The sequence below is a fragment of the Megalops cyprinoides genome, chromosome 24 (genome assembly GCF_013368585.1).
Source record: "Megalops cyprinoides isolate fMegCyp1 chromosome 24, fMegCyp1.pri, whole genome shotgun sequence".
In the NCBI taxonomy this organism is placed as follows: Eukaryota; Metazoa; Chordata; class Actinopteri; order Elopiformes; family Megalopidae; genus Megalops; species Megalops cyprinoides.
Genome location: NC_050606.1, coordinates 7,399,193 through 7,420,697, shown reverse-complemented (window position 1 = coordinate 7,420,697; position 21,505 = coordinate 7,399,193). Strand labels below are relative to the sequence as shown.

Genomic DNA, 21,505 nt, shown 5'->3' with positions numbered 1-21,505 from the left:
CAGTAAATTACAAAATAACAACAAATAACGGGTAAAAAAATGCATAAAAGGATTGTGCTTTAGATTTGGTACAGTTAAGGACTGAGCGCGTTGTAGTTAGACGGAATAAAGGGTTTGAAGTAAAACCTTAACAAACAGCTACAAATGTATACAATTAATGGATTAATTAGGATCAATCAGCCAGGGAATGTGGTTTGGATTGAAAGCCACAGTAGCATACTGCAGCCCTCCAGGAGTATGACATACCCTGTGGTACTTTATGTGGTCAGACCACGTTCAATAGGAATATATATTTATTCAGTTTCTGACTGTCCTTCAATACTGACAGTGAGGACCGATGGCAACAGTCAGTGCAGTGAAAACACACAGAGTACGACTGACTGGTTTCTAACTGCTTCACACATACCGCAGGTGTGCAGCAACTCTGACGCACTACAAACGTAGATTACAAATGTAGCTAACAAGCCCCTGTCCGGAAGCTTGCTGTTGAGACCTTGAGTTTCAGTAAAGCATACCACTCATTCTGCGTGCGGAGCAAAGCAGCTCTTCATGAATATTCCTGTACTCCCTCAAACACTCCCTCGACCCAGCCCTCTACAGATTTATCTGTAGTCATCCCACAATTCCTTTCTGATCTTGCTGCTCTCCGGCTTGCTTTAGAAAAATACATAAACATTAAAGCAAAGAGGAGCCGTCTTCCCCTCATTCTGAACGTCGGGGGGAATCATTCAAAACCCAAAACAGAATAAAAACTCATTCTGAAACAGAAAAAAACATAACTCATCTCCATCATTTAATGCTCAGCTATATTTACCATTGGCCAACTTGCAAATTGTCTACCTCGGCTAAATTTATAGATTTACAAACCCAAGCCACTGCACAATTCTTAAATGTGTTCAACGCTGTACCTTCCACAACTCATTCACTTTACATTACATTATTGTCATTTAGCAGACTCTCTTATCCAAAGCGATTTATATAGGTTACAGTTTTTACAGCTGGATATTTACTGAGGCAACTCTGGGCTAAGAACCTTGCCCAGGGGTACAGCAGAAGTGCCTCGGGGGGAATCGAACTAGCATCCTTTTGGTTACAAGCCCCGCTTCTTTACCACTACGCTACACTACACATGCTTCAGTTCCTGGCAAGTCAAGAACACAGAAACCACCCATGAATTTAAGATTCTTGAGACCCAAAAAGCCTTCACCGCTGCTGCAACCGCACCACGCGGATCCGTCTGTGCTTCGCGGCGACGGCGAGACTCACTTGCAGGTTTGGCAGACCTTGCACTCGGGGCACTGCCAGCCCGCCCGCTTGACCGGGGTGGCGGCGATGTCCAGGCACATGCCGTGGTAGTGCTGGCCACAGCTGGTGCAGAAGAGCTGGTCCAGGAGGTCCCCGGGGCTGTCGCACACGGCACAGCTGGCGTCGTCCTGGGCTGTAGGGGGGTGAGAGAGAGGGAGCGCGCTTTCAGCACCTGGCCCAGGTCAGAGGAGCTGCGCGGAGACACGGGCAGCGAGAAGCTGCCGGCCTCACAGATGAGCACAACAGACAGAGCTTGAGGAAATTTCGCGTCGTCAGAGCCAGGCTTCAGCAGATGAAAAGGATGCAAAAACCAGGGTCTCACGCCGTTAAACACACATCCGCAGGAAAACACACAGAGTGTTATTTTATGTGGGTTTAAATAGGCATTAACATTCTCAATAAACTACACAGTACACACTTCTTACAGTAGATACTGACCACTAACTAACAGTATCTTCAACAGATAAAATTCTATCAAAAGAAGAGCGTGTTCAATCTCACGGTGCCTGTAATCCACAACGCATCTGGTTTTCCAAATCTCTCTTTAATCTGGTAACAATCTCAGATCTGAGGGCGGAGCCTACAGATCAGCCCAGACAATGATTGGTGGACTCAGGAGGTTCTGTGTCTGGCTGGAAGGAAAGCCCAGAGACACTGTGCTCCACCAGGACCAGACTTGAATGTTCTCAATCCAAAAAAACACTGTTTGTAGCTAGTTAGAGAATCCCTGCCCAATCCCACGTGGCGTATACAGAGAGAGAGAGAGAGAAAAAGGAGCGTTTGTCTTACATCGTTCGATTGCCAGTTGGATGTGGTCGGGGCAGAGGAGGGTGTGGCTCCTGATGTCCTGAAAGGTCCCGGCGGCGGCGGCACAGGGGTAATGGTACGAGCGATCGCACGTCTCCTCACAGCACTTGATGGATGCTCCAAGGCGCTTACAGTATGCACAGTGCTGATGGGAGAGAGGCGAGCCACAGGGGCGGTTACAACCTTAGCTTCTGCTCTGTATATTAGCACTTCACTTCGTATCTTACTGGCCTCTTGCAATACTTCGCGTTAACTACTCTTGGCATAGTGATGCACTTATTTGGAAGTCACTCTGGGTAAGAGCGTCTGCTAAATGAAGTAGTGTAATGTAACGTATATCCCCATTGGTTTTGAACCCAGGGACAGCGTTCAGTTAGATTTTAAGAAAAAGACTGAATGAAATAAATGAATTCACATTTACATTTGCATTTATTTATTTGGCAGACACTTTTATCCAAAGCGATTTACAAGTGAGGCAGAGTACAACACAAGCAAAAAGCCATATAAGGAGTCACTGTATGACCAACTTTCAATAGTTGGCCAGACAAGGTACAAGTTAGATGGTAGAGATGAGTGCATTAAACCATATTTTTTTTTTAAATGAAAACAAAAGTTAAGACAGATCATTTACCGTTACAGAATTAAACAGAAATAAATTCACACAAAATAGATAAAATTAACATTTGAAAATGAACATTTGAATATTCATGGCAACAGCTCAATATTTACTCAGGTAATTCCAGCCAAGTGCCTAGATCGGCGGCACAACAGCAGTACCCCCATTTGGGACTCGTCCCCGCAACTCTGATTACAAGCTCAATTCCCTAACCTTCCCTCCCCCTACTTCCTCACATAACCCCAGGTGCCTTTTAAATATTCAACACCCCAGGCAGATACAAGCACGTATATATATCCCAGTTTACCTAAGTGCACGCTAAGGCAAACATGTTTGCAGACCCACACAAGGGAAAACCCGAGTCACAGCCGTTCTCGTCTGTTCGAAATGAGCATGAACAGGGTGCATTCGGACAGTCACAACAGCGCTAAAAAAATCTCTTTAGCTTTCAATAAACAAAGCAACGGGCCCGGAGAAGGACAGGCGTGAATGCATCGGCTTTCCATCGCCATTCCCGCTACAGCCCAGAGACCTGGCCCGCGGCCCAAAAGCAACAATCTGCAAATACTTTAACAAGGAGCATCAAGTAATTATCGCTCTCATGCGGACTCCGGAGCCGGCAGGAGCTCCATTTGTTTAGTCACCGCCGCTCCAGTTCTGTCAAGACAGAACCCGGTGTGCTGCAATTAGTCTCATTCATTCATGATTTAGGAGTTGACGTGGAGATGTTTCCGGAATCCGGGGCGTCTCTGGGAGTGGGGGGGGGGTGGAGAGGGGAGAGTGCCGTGTTTACAACTAGCGCACGTAATTGCACTCTCAAATTGCCTTTGTTCGGAACACTTGATTCACTTCAACGCTAATTAATTTCAGGTCAACCACGGGGTCGCCAGCAATTTGGCATCAAAGGGAGATTAATTAAAAGTTAGTTTATGGTATATTTACAGCCACGCTCGTGTGACATGATTTATTAATATTCAGAATTAACCAGGTAACCAATCAAATTCTACCTGCGATGAGGCACGATGTTGTAAGAAACACTAAACGGCGGTAGAGTCCATTCACAGTGTGAAATCACTTTAATCTCAGATGATTCAAATTCAATACATCATGAATTTAAGGTTGCCAGTACAATAACAATAACCCTTTACCAATACCCGACTGATCTGAAATTTTAAATCTAACATTTAACACTGATCTTCCACAGTGATGTGGAGTTGACTTCAGCTCTGTTTTAGGAGTGAAACTTTACTTTGGGGAAGCTAAAGTGACTCTCATCACTGTGAGCTGGGGTAAATGAGTGAACTGAAAGGGCTTTAATAACAGGAATTGGCCCTCCCACCTCTGCATTCACAGCTAATTCTCGCCTGCTGAACGCTCATAAACAAGCTAACGCTAGTGCTAACCCATCTCGCTCCGCAGTGAGCGTTAACTGCATTTCCTCATGAAGCTTCAGTATTTCCCTAAACTACTGAAAATGCAAACAGGTGTGTTCCTGTTCCTTTTGTCTTGAATAAGCTTGAATCCTAACTGATATTGTACGAAAACTACCCTACACAGAATTACTGCATTATAGAAAATATGATTCTTCATGTATGTATCCAACAAACCCTCTACCACTGCTACTGATGATAATTTAACACAAGCAGGAATACAGCGAAAGGCCTGAGCAAACGAGCGATTTGCAGACACTTTAGCGGATCAGGGGTGTAAACGCAATTAAGGGAACGCGATTGGAGGGGCTGCCAGGAGCCGACGCCAACGCCGCCACCCCGAGCGCCGTGACCTTTCCATTTCACAGCCGAGAGATCCACGCTGCCGGAGACGACCTTTACCGGGAGCCCGATCCATCACCTCCCCCCCATCCCCTGCCACCTTCAGGGGGGTGGGGAGTGGGGAGTGGGGGGTGGGGGGATTCAGTGCTTACAGGTACCTGAAGAGAGCAGATACACTGCAACACCCCTCTCCAAAACCCAGGCCTCACTTCCTCACCCCCCCTACTGTCACCATGGTGACGTGTAACAGAGACGTTAAACACCAAGATGCATCTGACAGACCTAGCAGCTCTCAAAGGGTGTGGCTCCTCCTGTTGTTTATAATTTAAAGGCCTTTACTCCTAACATGTTGTTCCCTCGAAGTGCACAACCAACACATTTAGGCACTGGAAATTTTTCCAGCTAAGAAAGTGTAACAAAATTACAGCCACTTTTCCTAGTATTAAACGGTTTAACTGCACCCTTTAGAGCCAAGGCAGTTTTTCAATCTCAAACTTCTAATCAAAAATATTAAAAGTGCAAAGAAATGCGCATGGCCTCACTGGTCCTCTCCGCCAACAAGGGAAATGAATACTTGAGACTTCACTATGATTCCACATGAGTCTATTCATATGAATACATACAGTAATTCATTTTCACGCTTTCCTCAACAAGTTTATTTAACTCAACGTGAAACCATTCCATCACAAATTTACTGCACAATCTGGTGCTACAATGAAAGCATCATACACCATAACTCTTGTACAAAAACAGAAAATTCACAACATATCGAACCCGGCAAACAGTCATTTGTAAAATCTGTACAAAAAAAAAAAAAAAACTGCAAAACCATATTTGCCAACACAGACGTCCAGCACTTTTGCCTCTGGTCAAGTATGTGATTACCGGCACCCAAAGAGCACCTTCCAGCCAGTGACATGCATCACGCTGACACATTTATGTCCCACAGGTCGTACTCCTCCCGTGAGTCACCGGAAATGACAAACGTGTCAACAGAACTGACAAAACGCAAAGACGCCGCTCCAGTTGAGCTGGGGGGTCGTGATTAAGAACGCAGCTACGAGCCCTGCGAAACAGCGGCAGAAACAGACTCTCTGTGCCACGGCACGTCAACGGCGGCCGCTCAAAGAGGCGCACGTCATCCCAGTTAAGACGACCTCACATCAGAGCACGCCTACTGTGTGGGTCCCGGACTGTTTGCGAAAAGCGAAAGCACACCATTTCAGCTGGCCTTTGTCTTATTTGAACATCAAGCAGCAAAAGAAACGCATAATGCCTTTACTCAACTGCTACCCAAGTGACACCGAATGCTTGAAAAAAAAAAAAATGCTGCGCTTTGATCTGCGTTTTTTGTTGAATTTCGACGGCGGTGAAGGGTCTCCTGTCTCACCTTTGTGCTCCCTGAGTCAACGGCTCTGTCCACATTGCACAGCGATTGGCTCTCCTCCCCTTGGTGCACGCCCTCTGACCACTCCGAGCAGCGCTGGTGAGCGCAGCACTGCCCTGCAATCACACAAAAAGGGGTGAGGGGGTTGGTAGGGGGCGTCATATGACCCAGCTGTTGACCTCTGAACCCTGCATCAGCCCCACACTTTGGTCCCAAAACTAACTGACAGTGCGCAACCTTCCCCCACAGCAATGCAGTTTCAACTCCTTTCAATCATAATGGGTACGAGGTAAAGCTAGGCAGGTCTGTGGCTGTAAAGGGCTATTCTCATCCTGCAGGGCTGGAATTCTGCCAGTTTACAGTTACCCTCGAGTGAAAGGAGTTCGGCTGTATTTACCAAGTAGTTAATTACCCAAGCTGCTGTGTTTCTCCTCATTATTTCATTTTTTGTGTCCTGAGCCCTGATAGCAAACTGTGAGACTCAACATTGTGTGTGTATTTATAGATACTACGTAGCTTCCATAAAGTCCACTGGAGAACGGCTGCATCCTCATTATTCCCCTCATGGGCATGCTTTGTGCTGCCAAATCTTACCTGAAAGATTGAAGAGAGACTGGACATCAATGTCTTCCGGGAGGCCGACCTGCCCCAACTCGTCCCAGGACTTGCTGGCTGGTTCATCCCCGGAGGTGAAGGGGGAGTGAGGCCTGGCGGAGGGAGAGGGGGAGAGAAGAGGAGAAATGAGAGAGGCAAGAGACAGGAGAGAAGAGGTGGGGGGGAAGAGGATTCAAGACGAGTGGATGGGATGGGAAGAATGGTGGCAGCAGAGAAGCAGCAGATCAGGAGAAAGCAGAGGGGAAGAGGAGAGGGAGGGCAGATAAGCAGAGAGGAGGAGCAGACAGGATGAGTAGGAGGAGAGAGGGGGAGCAAGCGGGAGGAGAAGAGGAGGAAGAGAGAGAGAGAGAGAGAGAGAGAGAGAGGGGGGGGGAGGGAGGGAGAGAGATAGAGACAGAGAGAGAGAGGGAGAGAGACAGACAGAGAGAGAGAGAGAGAGAGAGAGAAGGGGGGAGGGAGGGAGAGAGATAGAGACAGAGAGAGACACACACAGAGAGAGAGAGAGAGAGAGAGAGAGAGAGAGAGAGAGAGAGAGAGAAAAGAGGCCATCTCACTTGGCTGCTGCACAAGGGCTGTTCAGTCTCATTAACTCTGCCGGAAAGGGAGACTTCCCTGAATTACAGCTCCCAAGGATGAGCCAATACAAAACTCTGCCACCGAGACACGGGAAAGCGGAAAGACAATTTACATTTAAAAAGACCTCAGCCCGAGCACCCCCAGCCTGCACTGGGAGCCCTGGGTAACCATGAAAGCCTACAGTACACTACCTCTGTGTTGCAAATGCACATCTGCATACAGCTAAATAAAAGGGCTCTGATGCTTCTGCTCCATTAAAGGGCTACTTAAATGGAAATAAAACACTTTGAAACGTGACATTATTATTCTGGTAATATCAATTCCACTTTAAGGTGCAGCGCATTAAGCAGAATCTTTCCAACACTGCACATGCCACAAGCCCCAACCAATAAAAAAATCATGTCTAAACCAGAGACAACTAAACTAAATAAATGAATTCATAACTAACTAAAAACGAAATAAATAAATTCTGGTGCGTGTGCCGAATCATCTTTGGATGATTCACCTGCCTGATTTTCGTGTTTGGCAAACAAAGTAGTACATGTAGACATTTAACCACAGACAAGCCTGTCAATATCTCCCATGTGCCAAGGCTTTTGTAGGCCGAATTCTTTTCTCAGCAGCCAAACCGCTGCATTTGGGGAAAGCTGAAAGTACACGCATGCTCCGATTACGTCCGCAGCATCAGGGGAATACGAATGTATGTTCAGCAGTGGCATGTAGGCCAGACGCAGGGGCTACGCCTTCGCTGGCCTTGGAATGCCTCATCAGCATCAGACCATGATGCGCTGAAATTAATTCCACTACGCTGCTACAGATAGCTGCATTTGTTTCCGGTTCATCTGCGCTGGTGTGGTTTTCATTCAGTGGTTACACTGAAGGGGGCAATTCCCTTCCTTCGAAAGGCTTCCACGTGGCACAGTAGACAGCCAAATACCCTACGGTAGAGTACGGTTCAGCAGAGTGAGGGGTGGGGGAAATAAAATTAAGCTGATGGTTGTATCTGAGGTTTAACCCACCACCGTGACTGGTGTCAGTGAGGGGCTTCCTTAAAAAAAGAGCCACCTTAAATACTATTCACCAGCCGCTGTTTTGTTGTTGTTTTCATTTCTCAGCCCTCTTTCTTATTAGTGGCACGGCTCCAGCCCCGCTGACCAATCGCACGCCTCCAACGTGACAATGCTCTGCTGATTGGCCGCTCGCCAGGACCGGGCTCCGGGGCACATTACGTCACCCGAGCCCGGGGTGGTGGTGGGGAGGGGGGGGGTTGATTGGCTCCAAAGAGCCAAAACAAATTAGGCAACAATCCAAAGAGCCCCAGGAGCGTCTTGTGACGGAGGAGGCTTGGGGACAGCGCTCAGGTGTCGCCTACGTGACAGACACAGCTGGGGAACGGCTGGACGCGAATCCCTGCAGGTGGAATGGAAATTTATGGATTTTCCTTAATCAGATGACTAATCGCTGGGTCATTCTGGCACAAGATTAATTGAACCCGAATTGAATCCTACTGCTCTATTCATTAGCGTTTACATGCGAATTTAGGTCAGGACACTCCCGTCTCTCCGACAATAAACAATGGCGAATAAAAAAAAAAAAAAAAAAAGTTAGGGGGAAGAACGTAGCTTAACTGTCAAGCTTCGATGATGGTCATTTGGCCAATGTCCTTTCATTCATTCATGAAGGGAAAAAAAGTGAATGAAGAGCGTGACATGCATGAAAATGATCTGATATGACCAGAGCTGTTAGGCGCTGCCCTATTCCATCCTGCCAGGGACTTCAGAGACTGTAACACACACACAGACACAGATACACGATGAGAGACACACAAATGTACACATCCACACACACGCAGACAGGCAGACACATCCATGAAACTACACACCCAGACCCACTACTGACAAAGACAAACAAACTCAACACACGGACACACACAGACAAAAATGGAGATGATCTGTAGCTTGGCACAAAGGAGTAATTAATTGCCTAAAAGGTGTCTGCTTCAATCTACTGCAGACTACTATCCTTAAAAAGACAGGAAAAAAGACACTCGTGTCTAATGGGGAAGACTTGCACAATTACACTATCTGATAGATATTTAAATATAAGGGAGGCTGGTTACACATCCTTAACTGCTACTGAGCTCCGTAACAACAAAGCACAGAGTTCACGCAGAGTTCATCTACGTGTGCAAAAAAATCAAGTTTATCTGAGCATCTACACGAGGGCTCTGTGCTCACGTCACGCCACACCTCCAACTAACACGCTTCTCAGCTCTGCTTTCTCAAACCAAGCAAAGGACAACAGATCCTTCAAGCACTTTGCACTTTCAGCAGCCCCACACCCACCAACCAACCGCTTCTCAGCTGAAGGCAACACCAATGATTCCACTCAGTGGGCCGTGGGACAGCCGCCGTGTTCGCCTCTCTGTAGCATCTCTTCCCTCTTTCTCTGGGGCAGTTCAGCGACGTGAAATGAGCTTCCGCTTTACGGCTACCTGTGGCTAAAGCGTGCAGGTCGACTGAGGCCGTGTCACGGTGGAGGGTGGCCACTGCTCGGGTTTTGTGGGGGGGGGACTTACTTAATGGGGCTGCTCGGCTCCTGCCTGGTGGGGCTGCGTCGGGGGCTTTTATCTCCGTCGTTTTCGGTGCTTCCTCTCCGGGTCGGGCGGTGCGGGGGGGCGTATCCGGGTGTGGGGGCGAACACTCTCAGCTCGCCCTGGCCCAGAAGACTCCGTCCTCCGCAGTAGCAGAAGGCACAGAGCTGTTCACTGCGCAAAGACGTTGAGACGCAGTAATTACACTAAGCACACATTCACCCAGAAAATAAATGCCAAGATACACAATCATGACGCTACTCATTGTGAAAGTGAAGATTATTTTTGTCATTGCCGCCGTCATTATTTCGCAAAAAAAATGCACACATACACATACATAAAATATATGAACGCATTTGCAGACACACGCGCGCATGCGTCTATATCCACGGTCCCACCCACACACACACACAAGGAGAGCCACCCTTCCCAAGTAACGAACAACGTTCCCCCTACAAGCAGTTCAGGTTGACACGTCAGTGAGGCGGACTGCATATGAATTGTGTTTGAAAGTCCCCCGAGAGCCGCACATACGCAAGTTCCCGGAGCTCAGAGCCGCGCGGTGCTCATTTCCTATCCTCTCAGGCAGCCAGAGGATAATCGGCCCTGTGACTCACTCCCCCAGGCCCACGGCCCCGAGGCGCTTAGCCCGGCCGCTAAACCTGCGGCCCACATTCACTCGCAGGGTCGCGGACGAGGCAGAGGCAGGTGCGGTCTTTAACCCTTTCCATTCCCCATCGCCGGTCCCCTGACGTATCCCAGCAGGCAACGGGGCCCCCCTGATACAAACACCCACTAACATGTGCACCCCCCACCACTTCCACACCCCTCCCCCACTCCCCCGCACTCCTCAGCACAGCAAGTGCAGCCATGCCTCATGTTTACCTGGGCCAGGCAGAGAGAGAGGCTCCCGGACGATTACAATCTTACAATCTGCACCACGCAACAGCCGATCGTTCGAGCAGCTAGATCCGCGCCGCACAAAGCCGGCTGTTTCAACCCTTGCCTTCCGGCCTGAGCATAATACCCGCCGTAACTTAATAAGAACAGATAACATTTCATAAGATCTGGAACATAACTCGCAATAGCGTGATTCTCTTTTTTTTTTCCCCCGCCTCACTTAGCATCTTAGCAGAAATCAGGATATTATTCAGAGCAAGTCTATATTTCCTCACTTGATTGTATCTGAAAAGGCATGATTAAGCATAAACAGTTGGGCAGATGGACCGTATCACGGAGTAAATATTTATCAGAGGCCTACATGGAAAAACGGAACTCTTAATAAGTTCTCTGGAGAAGAGCCTCCGCTCCCTCCTGTAATAAGCATCCATAGACCGCCTGGCCTCAGATTGATTACGACCTTTTAAAGAGTGACACCTCCGAGGCCAGTATTCCCAGCCTGTGTTAACAATTTGACGTGTGCGTACAACACACGCACGCAACACACACGGACAACACACGCGCACAAACACAAACACGTGTACTTTCACCTCACCAAAATAAACATGAAAAATCTTTAAGGAAAAAAAACAACTCAGACAGATAAATGTGGCCGTAGTGAGGTTATTTTCCTCGCTGTGTTTGAACAACGCAATGCAGTCCACGTAGTCATCTTAAGTATAGAGAAACGGGTTTGCGGAGGACAGTTTTCAGACAGCATGCGGTGTCAGACCTGTGTTTATTTTCTCGGCCCACCAGCCCAGGTACAAACGAGGCAGTGCCGCGGCTAAAAGGCACAAAACGCGAGCCGTAAAAACAGCGAGGCCGCGCTGCCTCCACACCTGTTGCTCCTGCTGTGGTGCATTAATGCAATCACAGTTTGTGCTAATTGGGTGATGTGCCTAGGAAACCCTCTCTTCCTCCTCCTCCCCCCACCCCCACCTCCACTAATTACAGCACCAGCCCTGCAGCCTGCAAGCTGCCAGGACCCCGGCAGGCCTGGCAGGCTTCGCCTCTCCTGCAGCTCTCCTCTTCCCAGAATTCCCTGCTCAATTATTCCTGCTGCTCGCCCATCCCCCCGCTCTCCCGCCGGTCGCTGAATGGAGCTTGCACGCACACGCACGCACGCGCACGTATGAGCATGCGAGAGCGCTCCCCCCCACTCCCCGCCTCCTCCACTGAACACACGCGCACACACACACACCCTTTCCTCTCTCGCTCAGCATCTGTCCCCCCAGTGAAACACACACACAGAAACGCAACGCGCGCGCGCGCGCACACACACACACACACACACACACACACACACACACACACACACACACCCTTCCTCTTGCTCAGGCACATAATCCCTCTCTCACTTGGTCTCACCCACGGTCTCTCGCCGTTCCTCTCCGACACACACTCCCTCACCCACCCACACGCACTCTCTCCCACACACACACACACACACACACACACACACACTCCATCCCTATCTCTCCATCTCTCTGTCTGCCCTCTTTCTATCCCTCTCTCTCTCTCTCTCACACACACACACACACACATATATATATTCTCCATCTATCTCTCCATCTCTCTGTCTGCCCTCTTTCTGTCCCCCTCTCTCACACACACACACACACACACACACACACACACACACTTCCTCCCCGGCTCCCCGTCACCCCTCCCTCTCCCTCTCTTAAACACACTTCCTCCCTCTGTCCCCCTCCCCCCTCCCCCTCTCGCTCTGAAGCACTCGAACACGCGGCCGCGCCATGCAGCGTGGTGCCCCCCCCCCCCCCCCCTTCTCTCCTCTATGACTCAGCAGAAGCGGAGCGCTGTTCTCTAACCTGCTTTTGGTGTGTGCGGCGGGGGACGCGGAGGGCCCCACCGCGCCGTCCGGCTCGCAGGCCTCGGGGAGGGGCCCGGGGCCGGGGCTCCGGTCCTCGGGTGGCCCCTCGGCGGACTGCTCGCTCCGGCTCTCGTCCTCCTGCGGCCTGAGCGTTTCTGCTGGAGATGGGACAGAGTGAACACAGAGTGTCATTAGCGTGATGCTGCGCAAACATGCTACACTGTCCCACAACGCCTTTCCACACAACAGAGGATAAGGCCTGACATACCCTGCTTCTTCAACGTCAGGGGAAAAAAAAAAAAAATTCTCACACAATGACTCATTACTTACGTTTTTTAAAATACTGAACAGCCATGTTATTTCTATTGATGTATTCATTTATTTCTGTTGGGTTCCATTTCTCTTAATATTCGCGCAGTAAAACAAGAAATGAAACAAAAAAATCTTCGTGCAGCAGTTTTATTCACGACATCATAACGTAGTTTCATTGTTAGGTAGCTTCAGGCATCTCAAGATTATAGCATACCCCTCGTTAATATGATATACAGGGAATCACAGGCCAGGGGAGCATATGTGCTCTGGCTTATTACTTGAAGGCCACAGGCCTTGCCCCACCTACTGTATAAACAGCCAATTAAACTGTGCCACTAGTCAATGACAGCTGCCTCCGATGGTGGGCTTCCTTCTTTCACACAAGTTGAAATGCAGAAAGGGGACGGGTTTGTGATATCTGCGTTTTTCTGCTTGGGCCAAAAGCTCAGGCAGGACAGAGAGGATCTGCAGTGGGAGGGCGGACTTGTGCGCGAAAAGGGAAGTTTGACTGTCTGGGCGCTTTTAATGAAGAGAGAGTCAATCGCAGGTTTAGCACCGAGCGAACGGCGGCGGCATTTAGGCTGACCTTTTCAGCGACGGGCTTTCTCTCTCTCATCCAAGAGTCGCCCACACAGCGCAGGAAGGGCATTGTGGTTAAACTCCTGTAAAGAGCTTTCACACTAAGAGAACACCCTGGCAGTGTGAAAAGGGTGTCCAGAACATTCTACAAACAGCCAAAAAAAAAAAAAAAAAAAAGCCTAACACATCTGACACTGCCTGCAAGACTCAATAGAGGGAAGTCCTGACAGGACCAATAAAAGCAGCCATGTCTGTGTTGGGTAATGTAAGGGTTACAGGCAGTTTAACAGTGTCGGTACCCAGTCCTGATGTCCTGGTATTACTGGGAAATGTTTTCATTTACCTGCATTGCCTTAGATCCTTTTGAATTCCATCTGTGTGCCTGTGTGTATACATTCATACAGTCACACACGCACACTCTCACACTCACATCTATTCACCAACACACACAAACACACACACACACCCACAGCAACAATGGCATTATGGTGCCTCATCAATTACTGAGTTCATCCCTTTTTGTCTGTTCATTGATGAATTAAAAAACGCCCAGCATGTGTACACTTGTTATAGACTTGCCTGGTGGTAGATCTCTACCTTCCTCAGCCTGTGCCCTCGTTCCCAGGTCAGTGTCATAGCCACAGCGTGTAGGTGCACGCTATCACACATGCAGCATGCGATCAGACTTGGCTGGTCATTAAAAAAAGGTGCCCCCCCCCATCGGCGCAAACAGATCCCCTCCCTGTGCTCATCTGGACAAAGGTCGCATTCACATCTTAAATCTGCCTTTAGAAGGGATGGGAAACCACCTTCTACATTTCCATTCCAAGAGCTGGCTGGAAGTGTGCATATGCCACAGGCTCTGAAGATGGGAGAGTGAACTCCAAGCGCGTATGTGAAGACAAGCTAATTCAGAGTTAACTGCCGAGATGTGCCAGAGCCTCCCTCTGCTGAATGGCGATCACCTTGCCTCTCTCGGGCCCCACTGCGCAATTCCAAAACCATAAATCTAACAGGATTCGTGTAAAAGGGAGTGCCAGGAGCCCACAGCCACATACGGGTTTTGCGACTGTGTCCAACTCGGCGCCGTTTTGAATGCTCTTCGCTCTTCTCCTCCTTCGGCTTCACCGCGCAAGAAAAGATTAAATCGGTCGCTTTGAATTTCCCTGACCCTAAAATTAAATTTCACTAAAACTTCAGAAAGAGTAGGAGTTGTCCCCCCCCCCCCCCCGCCGTCCCGCTAAGCCAAAACTGGACCAAAACACAACCTCAGCCAGCCTGTCCTACCTTGAAACGGCACGCAAAGACACACTGTGTCTCTGTTTAAAAGCCCTTCCGCTTTGTTTAAACACAAACACGCCGCACAAAGAGAGTCGACATTCAGCGCCGCTAGCGAGCGGCACTGCAGGCTGCGCAGAGACGCCGCGCTCGGCTTCATTAAGGATCTCCTGCTACTGCTCGGAAACCCCGGCAAACCGCACAGAGCCGCCTCTGTCGCCAGCCGTCACGTGTCGTGGCAGCGGAGCCATTCGTCGCTGGCTTAAAGGCTACGGAGAGGAAGGGGGGGGCAGGAGGGTGGTTAGCGTCACTCACTGATGATGGCGGTCAAGGGAACAAGTGGAGCAGCTCTGGGTTTTTTGTCTTGACATGCTAATGATGTTTGCAGTGGGAGGAACCCCCCCCCGGATGCAGGCGCGGGAGAGAGAGCTGGGAGAGAGACAGGGACGAGGGCCAGACACTACAGCCATGGCTACAGAGGGCACTGATGTACCTAGGGTGGCTTTCACAACTTACACAGCGCCCAGTTACACTGCAGGATATTCACCAAAACTACATTCAAGCGTGCGCAAGGGGTGTGTTCGAACCAGCAGACTCTGGGTCACAGGTACATCTGCTGGACTGCTATCCTTGCTGCCCTCAGATTCATATGCGGAGGAGACCAGCAATAACACCCAATGTCCGTCTGTTGCAGCGATGGCTAATTTTCTGTGAAATCGACCTCTGGGCCCTCTCGTATCTTCCTGCATGCTGGCAAGAACACATATTTGTGTAATTCAATGTGATGCTAAAGGAATAAGTGCAATATATTACACTTACTATTAATAATTCACAGCGATGCCTATCAAAAATACACTTAAATTTTTTGGAGAAATGGTGGAATTGAACTTTTTTTGGTATAAAAACATATGAAACATGTCCTCAATGAAGCCTGATGTGGGCTTCATGTGATGCCCACCTCCCTGAACACCTGAATGAAAACTACACATGTGCACAAATACCTGTTTATACTTAAAACACTACTCTACTACTAGAAGCAATACATCTACTTGTAATACATTATACACAAAGTATATACCACAAACCAAACAACATAAACCAAAAAAATGAAGATGTAGGCCAGAAAAATGATGTCATGTTAAACACAGCTGTTATGCTCTAGACCAACATACAGCTAATTCAGGTGACTGTTCAAATGTCTCTGCTTCAGGGCACACCAAGTTTCCTCAGCAAAAATGTTCCCCCTCTCTGGGGCTGAAAGTGCAGCCTTCTCTCTCTGAAAAGCTTAGCGGCCACATTAGCAGGGACGCTGTCAGAGTCGGGGGAAACGTGGGTCACATGACAGAAATAAAGCAGGATGGGATTTTTAAAAGCTCTCAGATGCCATTAGTCACTGGCTCTGACCGTCTGCATCTAAATCTCATCTCGAGACGTGGAGCGCAAAGAAAAAAAAAAAAAAAATCCCGAGAATGAGGAGTTCCATAAAGGCCCTGCATTTTCTAATTCAATCCGGAGAGAAGGCCTGAAATGCTCACTTAGCCTTTGAAGGGCAGAGGACCCGCTACTCAGAACTTCAATAGGAAGTTCAATCTCCAGCAACTCGCCCAACAGTTTTGACCCAGGAACAATATCACCGATGCAAAGAAATGCCAAATGGAAAATTTTCCAACGCTGAACCGTGACAACACTAGTTTCCACCCCCCACACCATGAAGTTGAACGATCTGCAGATTCACCTGGGCTGCACAGGACACGTGCCTTAATGACCGGACCGCTTAGGAGCCCAATGCTGTGGTTTTATTACGAATAATTTACACCAACATGGAAGAACAAAATTCTTGCAAGACGCGATTAGCCACTTTAGCCCAGTAAACGGCACACCAAACCAGGGCGAGGTCCAGTTGCGAAGTCAGCTTCCAGGGATTGATTGCCCAAAGCAGATTCTCATACAGTTTGGATTGTTGCTTGGAAGCCAGCTGCATGGGCCAGCAGGAGGTGAGCAAGAACCACTCACCCGTTTCCAGAGCGCCGTCGGGCTCGGACGCCTCGATCCCGTCCATGCTGTCGTCATCGTCGGCCGCGGCTCTCCCTCGGCTGCGGGACCTGAAAAGCGACGGGACAAAAACGTCATCACCGCGCCGGCTGCCGTCGCCACCCCCGCCCCCCCCAGGAGACGCCGATCGTGAATCGGTTAAATACAACAGCAGCTGTCATAAAGTCTTAATGGAGAATCAAAAAACAGGAAGGGTCGAGAGACGCTAGCCCTGGGGAAACTCCACTTAGCAGTATGTCACTGTGTTACCAATGTGCATTTAAATTCATTTGATATTCAAACACTCCGTGGCTACAATAAAATGAATATTCAAATAATCACAGCCTCTTCCCTGCTTTCTGTAAATAATGAGTCACTGCAACAAGACTGTCATTCACACACTTTCAGGCAGAAAATTAATAATATCAATGAATTATATTTACGCCATTTATGCAAGGTTCCCGTGCCCCCCTTCATACGGTCATGATGTTGATAATCCAAGTGATCAATACAAGAACGCTTGGCAAAAAGTTCCAACAATCATTTATTTGGACAAATCCCTGTGCGATATATCAATATTTAGTTCCAATGAGAACTGCTTGCCGAGATACAGCAATCTGTTTCAGTGCTAAAATACATTCCAAACCAAAACACAATAAAAAGACTGCTTGTCGCACACGCTGTAACACTCCTGAATAATACATGCAATAGTCAAAAGCAGAAAAAACAATATGCTTTCTTTTTTGTGAAGGAGTTAACAGGAATTGACCCGAAGGTGCTTGGGTGAGAAAAACATTGTGGGAAGCTCACAGGGCAAATTAGCAGATTGCCATATGCTCTGTACACATGCTGCCAGGGAAAATGAACAGGGAACTGGTTAAAGTCAGCTGTCTGTCACAAAGGTTGCCTTGACAACACCTGTCAATCGCCTGCAGATGTCATACGCCACTGACAAGAGCTCAAGCAGACTTCGGATGTGCAGATCGCCTAATTAGACTACATTTACGGGGCCTACCAGTTTGACATACCACGTTTAAAATCCCACCACCTCAGGTCTAAAGCTTTATGGCAACACCTTAGAGAGGGGGCAGCAAACGATCTATGCCACAACACAACACCGCACCTGTCCAGTGAGCAATATGTATGCAGAAGGTGTTACACACAGAGTAATGGGAAACAAAAGACTGTGGTTATTGTAACTGCACAAAACAACTCAATCAGCCTAACTATGCGACAGTGCTGGCCTCAAGCCTTGCACTGCTAGTGCTTCAATTCTAAGAAAACAAAATTCAAAAGTATTTGCCTTCCTCTAAAAAAAAAAAAAAAAAAAAGGGGGAAAAAAAGAGAGGAAAAAAAAAAAAAAAAAAAAAAGACTTTTCCTGATTCTTCAGCCAACAGTATGTTTGTAGCCAGCCACTGTGGACGGTCTGCGGCTGCTCCAGGGCACACTGGTGCAACGCTCTGTGGAAGTCGCAATGTTATTGGCTGCACTGTGGGTCGAGCAAACCTTCGACTCAGAGTCAAGGCCGCGGCACTCTCCGGGCCCAGGGTTTTATTTATTTTGACATGAAAAGCTGGCGGCGCCGGAAGGCTTCCACCTCAGGCTCAAATTTCCAGCTCCTGCCAGGCTGCCCTGTGGCCTTCCTCTGAGCTGCCTCCTCACTTTCCTTTTCTCTCCATCCTCACATAGTTTCCTCTCCCCTTTCGGTTTGTATCCCTCTGTGGAGCTGAGCTCCCCCACCCCCCGTCTCCACCGATGATGTCACGACTGGGCTCTCACAGAAGATGACAGCAGCCAATGGGACATGCATACTGTCTGAAGCTAGCGCTCACCAGCCCGTTTCCATAGAAACCATTACTAGCATGGTAAAGTACACTTGGCAACAAAGAGCAAAGTAGCAATTTTGATTTTTGAATTTTTTTTTTAATTATATTTCTAAACATGCTGACCTTTAAAGAACTTTCAACAAGAAATATCGTAAAATGACTTCACTTCTTAAATTAGGAGGAAACAAAATGTATTTTGTTCACTTATGGACGTGGAGTGGTACAGATCTGTGGTGTTAATCGCCACGCATGACCCACCAGAAAATACTGGCTCTAGTGGTTCTTCCATGTTTGGATCTGGTTGGGCCTTTTTAAAAGAGCACTCCTTGGCCACACTTCACTGACTTCAAAAAGGTTCCTTTTCCTTTATAAGAAAAGGGCATCCTTCAGCTTTGTCTGAGGCGACCCAAAGGAGAGGGAAACCTACAAACCCACTGTCACCTGCGATGAACTCCGGCACGCTGTATTCCCACCTATGCCCAGGACTGACCCCACGACTCCCGTACCGGGGTCGGTTGTCAGGGCCGTCCGCTCCACCCTGCCTCCCGCTCCAATCCGCCCAGCGAGCCGGGAGCCCGGGTGATGGACGTTAACGAAGAGCTGGTAACGAGTCCCCTGGGCCCCCGGGACTCGACTCCGCACTGAGGCGAAGATGAGGCCCTGTCCTGTCTGCAACTCATTCCCACCTCTGAAGGACTGAGAGCAGCACCTTTATCTTCCGCAGATTAAAGGAAGTCCACTGTTCTCCTCTGATTTCAAGGATCCATAATTGAGCCGACCGGTGTCCTTTAACACACTGCGCGTCCTTTCAGGGCAGAAAATCTATTCCAAGCTGTCTGCGGACACTAACGGGCACTCCGCAATTAAAGCTGGGGGAAGTGTTTGGTTGACATGAGAGGTCCTCACAAGGCAGAGTTTGCACGTCTTTCCTGCACTTGAATGGCTGTGTGGTTTTTGCTCCTTTAGTGCACTTACTGGTGTGGTTCACCACAGCTAATGACTGCCACACCTTCAAATTTGCTGTATCCATGAATACCTGGTTCTTATGTTGTGCTCGTGCTGGCATATTAACATCAACACTAACTTTAACTTGCTGTTTTTAGTAGCCAAAAGTAAATACAGAAAATTGTGATAAATAGTTCAGATTCGACATATGAATAAAACCAGTGGAGGAATGGTTTAGGAATAGCACTGTCCTCTCTATGGGGTCCTTATGTGATTATAAACACAAATTTGAAAGAACCAGTATGTTAACACTAATACGCTTAAACTACACACTGGAACCACAGAGTCCATGCCTAAGGCTCTCTGTAAATAGGTTTTCTAAGCTGCAGGTTAATTCACAAAAAAACTTTGAAAAGAGTATTTCTAAAAGTGCACTGAAAAAAGAAGTGCGGTTTCATATCCGCAAGTTCTATGAAGTCTAAATGCACAGGAACGCCTTAAAATTATCGCATGGAAAGAAATTTCAACACTGGAGGCGAGATGAGAGGAAAAAAAACAAACAAGCTAATCCCCATTGTCACCTCAGACAGAATTGATTCACCTTAATGAATGAAGATAAATAGACCCTTCACAAAACTCTAGTCAAAACAGAAACAGCGCCAAACGCAAAAACCACCACGACCCCATGGGGGAGAGAAAACAACCAAGCGGCAGTTCTGATCCCTCCCCGCCATTTCCCGCTAACGCCACGTCACAACAGCGAGGGTCGGGGGGATACAGTTACACGGCGGCCCGCGCCATCCGTGACGGCGCGAAGCAGACGACGCCGAGACGAGGGTGACATCGCCGAAGGTGCGCGGTGCAATTACGGCCGCCGCCGCTCTGACAGACGCACCTCCCTCCTAGCGATTTGCCTCTCTGGGCAAACAATGGGCCACCGCCACCGAGAGGCTGGGCCAATCAGGCAACTCCCTTTCAGGGGGTACTCCAGGTCATTCTCAGAAAAACACATCAACACTTCACCTGTGAAATACAGATATCTCACAGGGGCTTCTATCTCAAGATATCTGGGGAAAAAAACGTCAATATGCATTTGAAATTAAACCCCTGAAATTCCTGAAGTAGCCAAGCAAATCTTTTTCTCAGTGTTTCCTAGTTAAAAGGGGAAAAATATTAGTTGACTTTTACATCTCTGCCAGGAGTCAGGACAGCATGAACAATCACTGATCTGAGATCTCTCTGACAATCTCATCAGATGATGTGATGTAAAACATTCACTGCCCAAACACTGTGGTGTAATATGCTGTCCTGAAATACAGGCAGGCTGACTTTTCTACACATATTATGTCTGGCAAATATTGAAAATAGTGGGTTTCTTTTTTTGTCCATCCTTGGTTTATAGTCGCTAAGAGATGTGCAGCTATGGTAACTATAAACCAAGAATAGCCATATTCTTTACCATTGGCAAAGGTGAACTAAGTATTCAGTATTCATTGGAACCCTACTGTCGCAATGCAATGTCAAAATCAACAAACATGATAAATGTACCGAATAATTCATTTCAATCAACTACAAATTATGACTGCAAATACTCCATACATTGAAGACATGAATAATCATGTTAATTCTTACAACCTCACAAATGGAATCTCCCAGGCCTCATAACCTGAACTGCCAACACTGAGAATACAGACACTGGATTATATAAAGGTATTTCAGCTTTCCTGGGAGTTGAATAGAATTTAGTTGGGTTGAGATTAGGGGAAACCTCTGTAAAGACACATACATTTATGGATATTTGGTGTATACGGACAATTACCTAGATTAATGAAAGCACTCACAGAACCAAAGCCGTTATTGACAGATAAATCAAAATTTAATGGCTTGATTACTGAAAAAATATAATAAAATATTCTGCATAGTATCATGCCGCAATTTCAAGCAATGCCAAGTACTTTGATGAAACTGACTACAGGACATATACCCGTTACGGTACATATTGCCTCACTTGGTGACCGAATTTTCGTTAAGAAGTCTGATAAGAATGTCGAAGATCAGATGGCCCATTGTGTGCCTTTTTTGGGAA

General features: G+C 47.9%; 1 protein-coding gene across 2 annotated transcripts in view; it reads right to left on the bottom strand.

The window, feature by feature from the left end:
- Positions 1-21,505, bottom strand: part of LOC118771234 (histone-lysine N-methyltransferase 2C-like) — a 103,799-nt gene that overhangs the window by 68,448 nt on the left and 13,846 nt on the right. For both annotated transcript variants that reach the window (XM_036519167.1, XM_036519168.1), the window contains exons 3-9: positions 16,630-16,718; positions 12,446-12,605; positions 9,657-9,845; positions 6,482-6,594; positions 5,891-6,003; positions 2,095-2,257; positions 1,267-1,438 (exon numbers count right to left, since the gene is read on the bottom strand). In XM_036519167.1, coding sequence (XP_036375060.1) covers positions 1,267-1,438; positions 2,095-2,257; positions 5,891-6,003; positions 6,482-6,594; positions 9,657-9,845; positions 12,446-12,605; positions 16,630-16,718 — 999 coding nt within the window. The remainder of the gene's footprint in view (positions 1-1,266; positions 1,439-2,094; positions 2,258-5,890; positions 6,004-6,481; positions 6,595-9,656; positions 9,846-12,445; positions 12,606-16,629; positions 16,719-21,505) is intronic.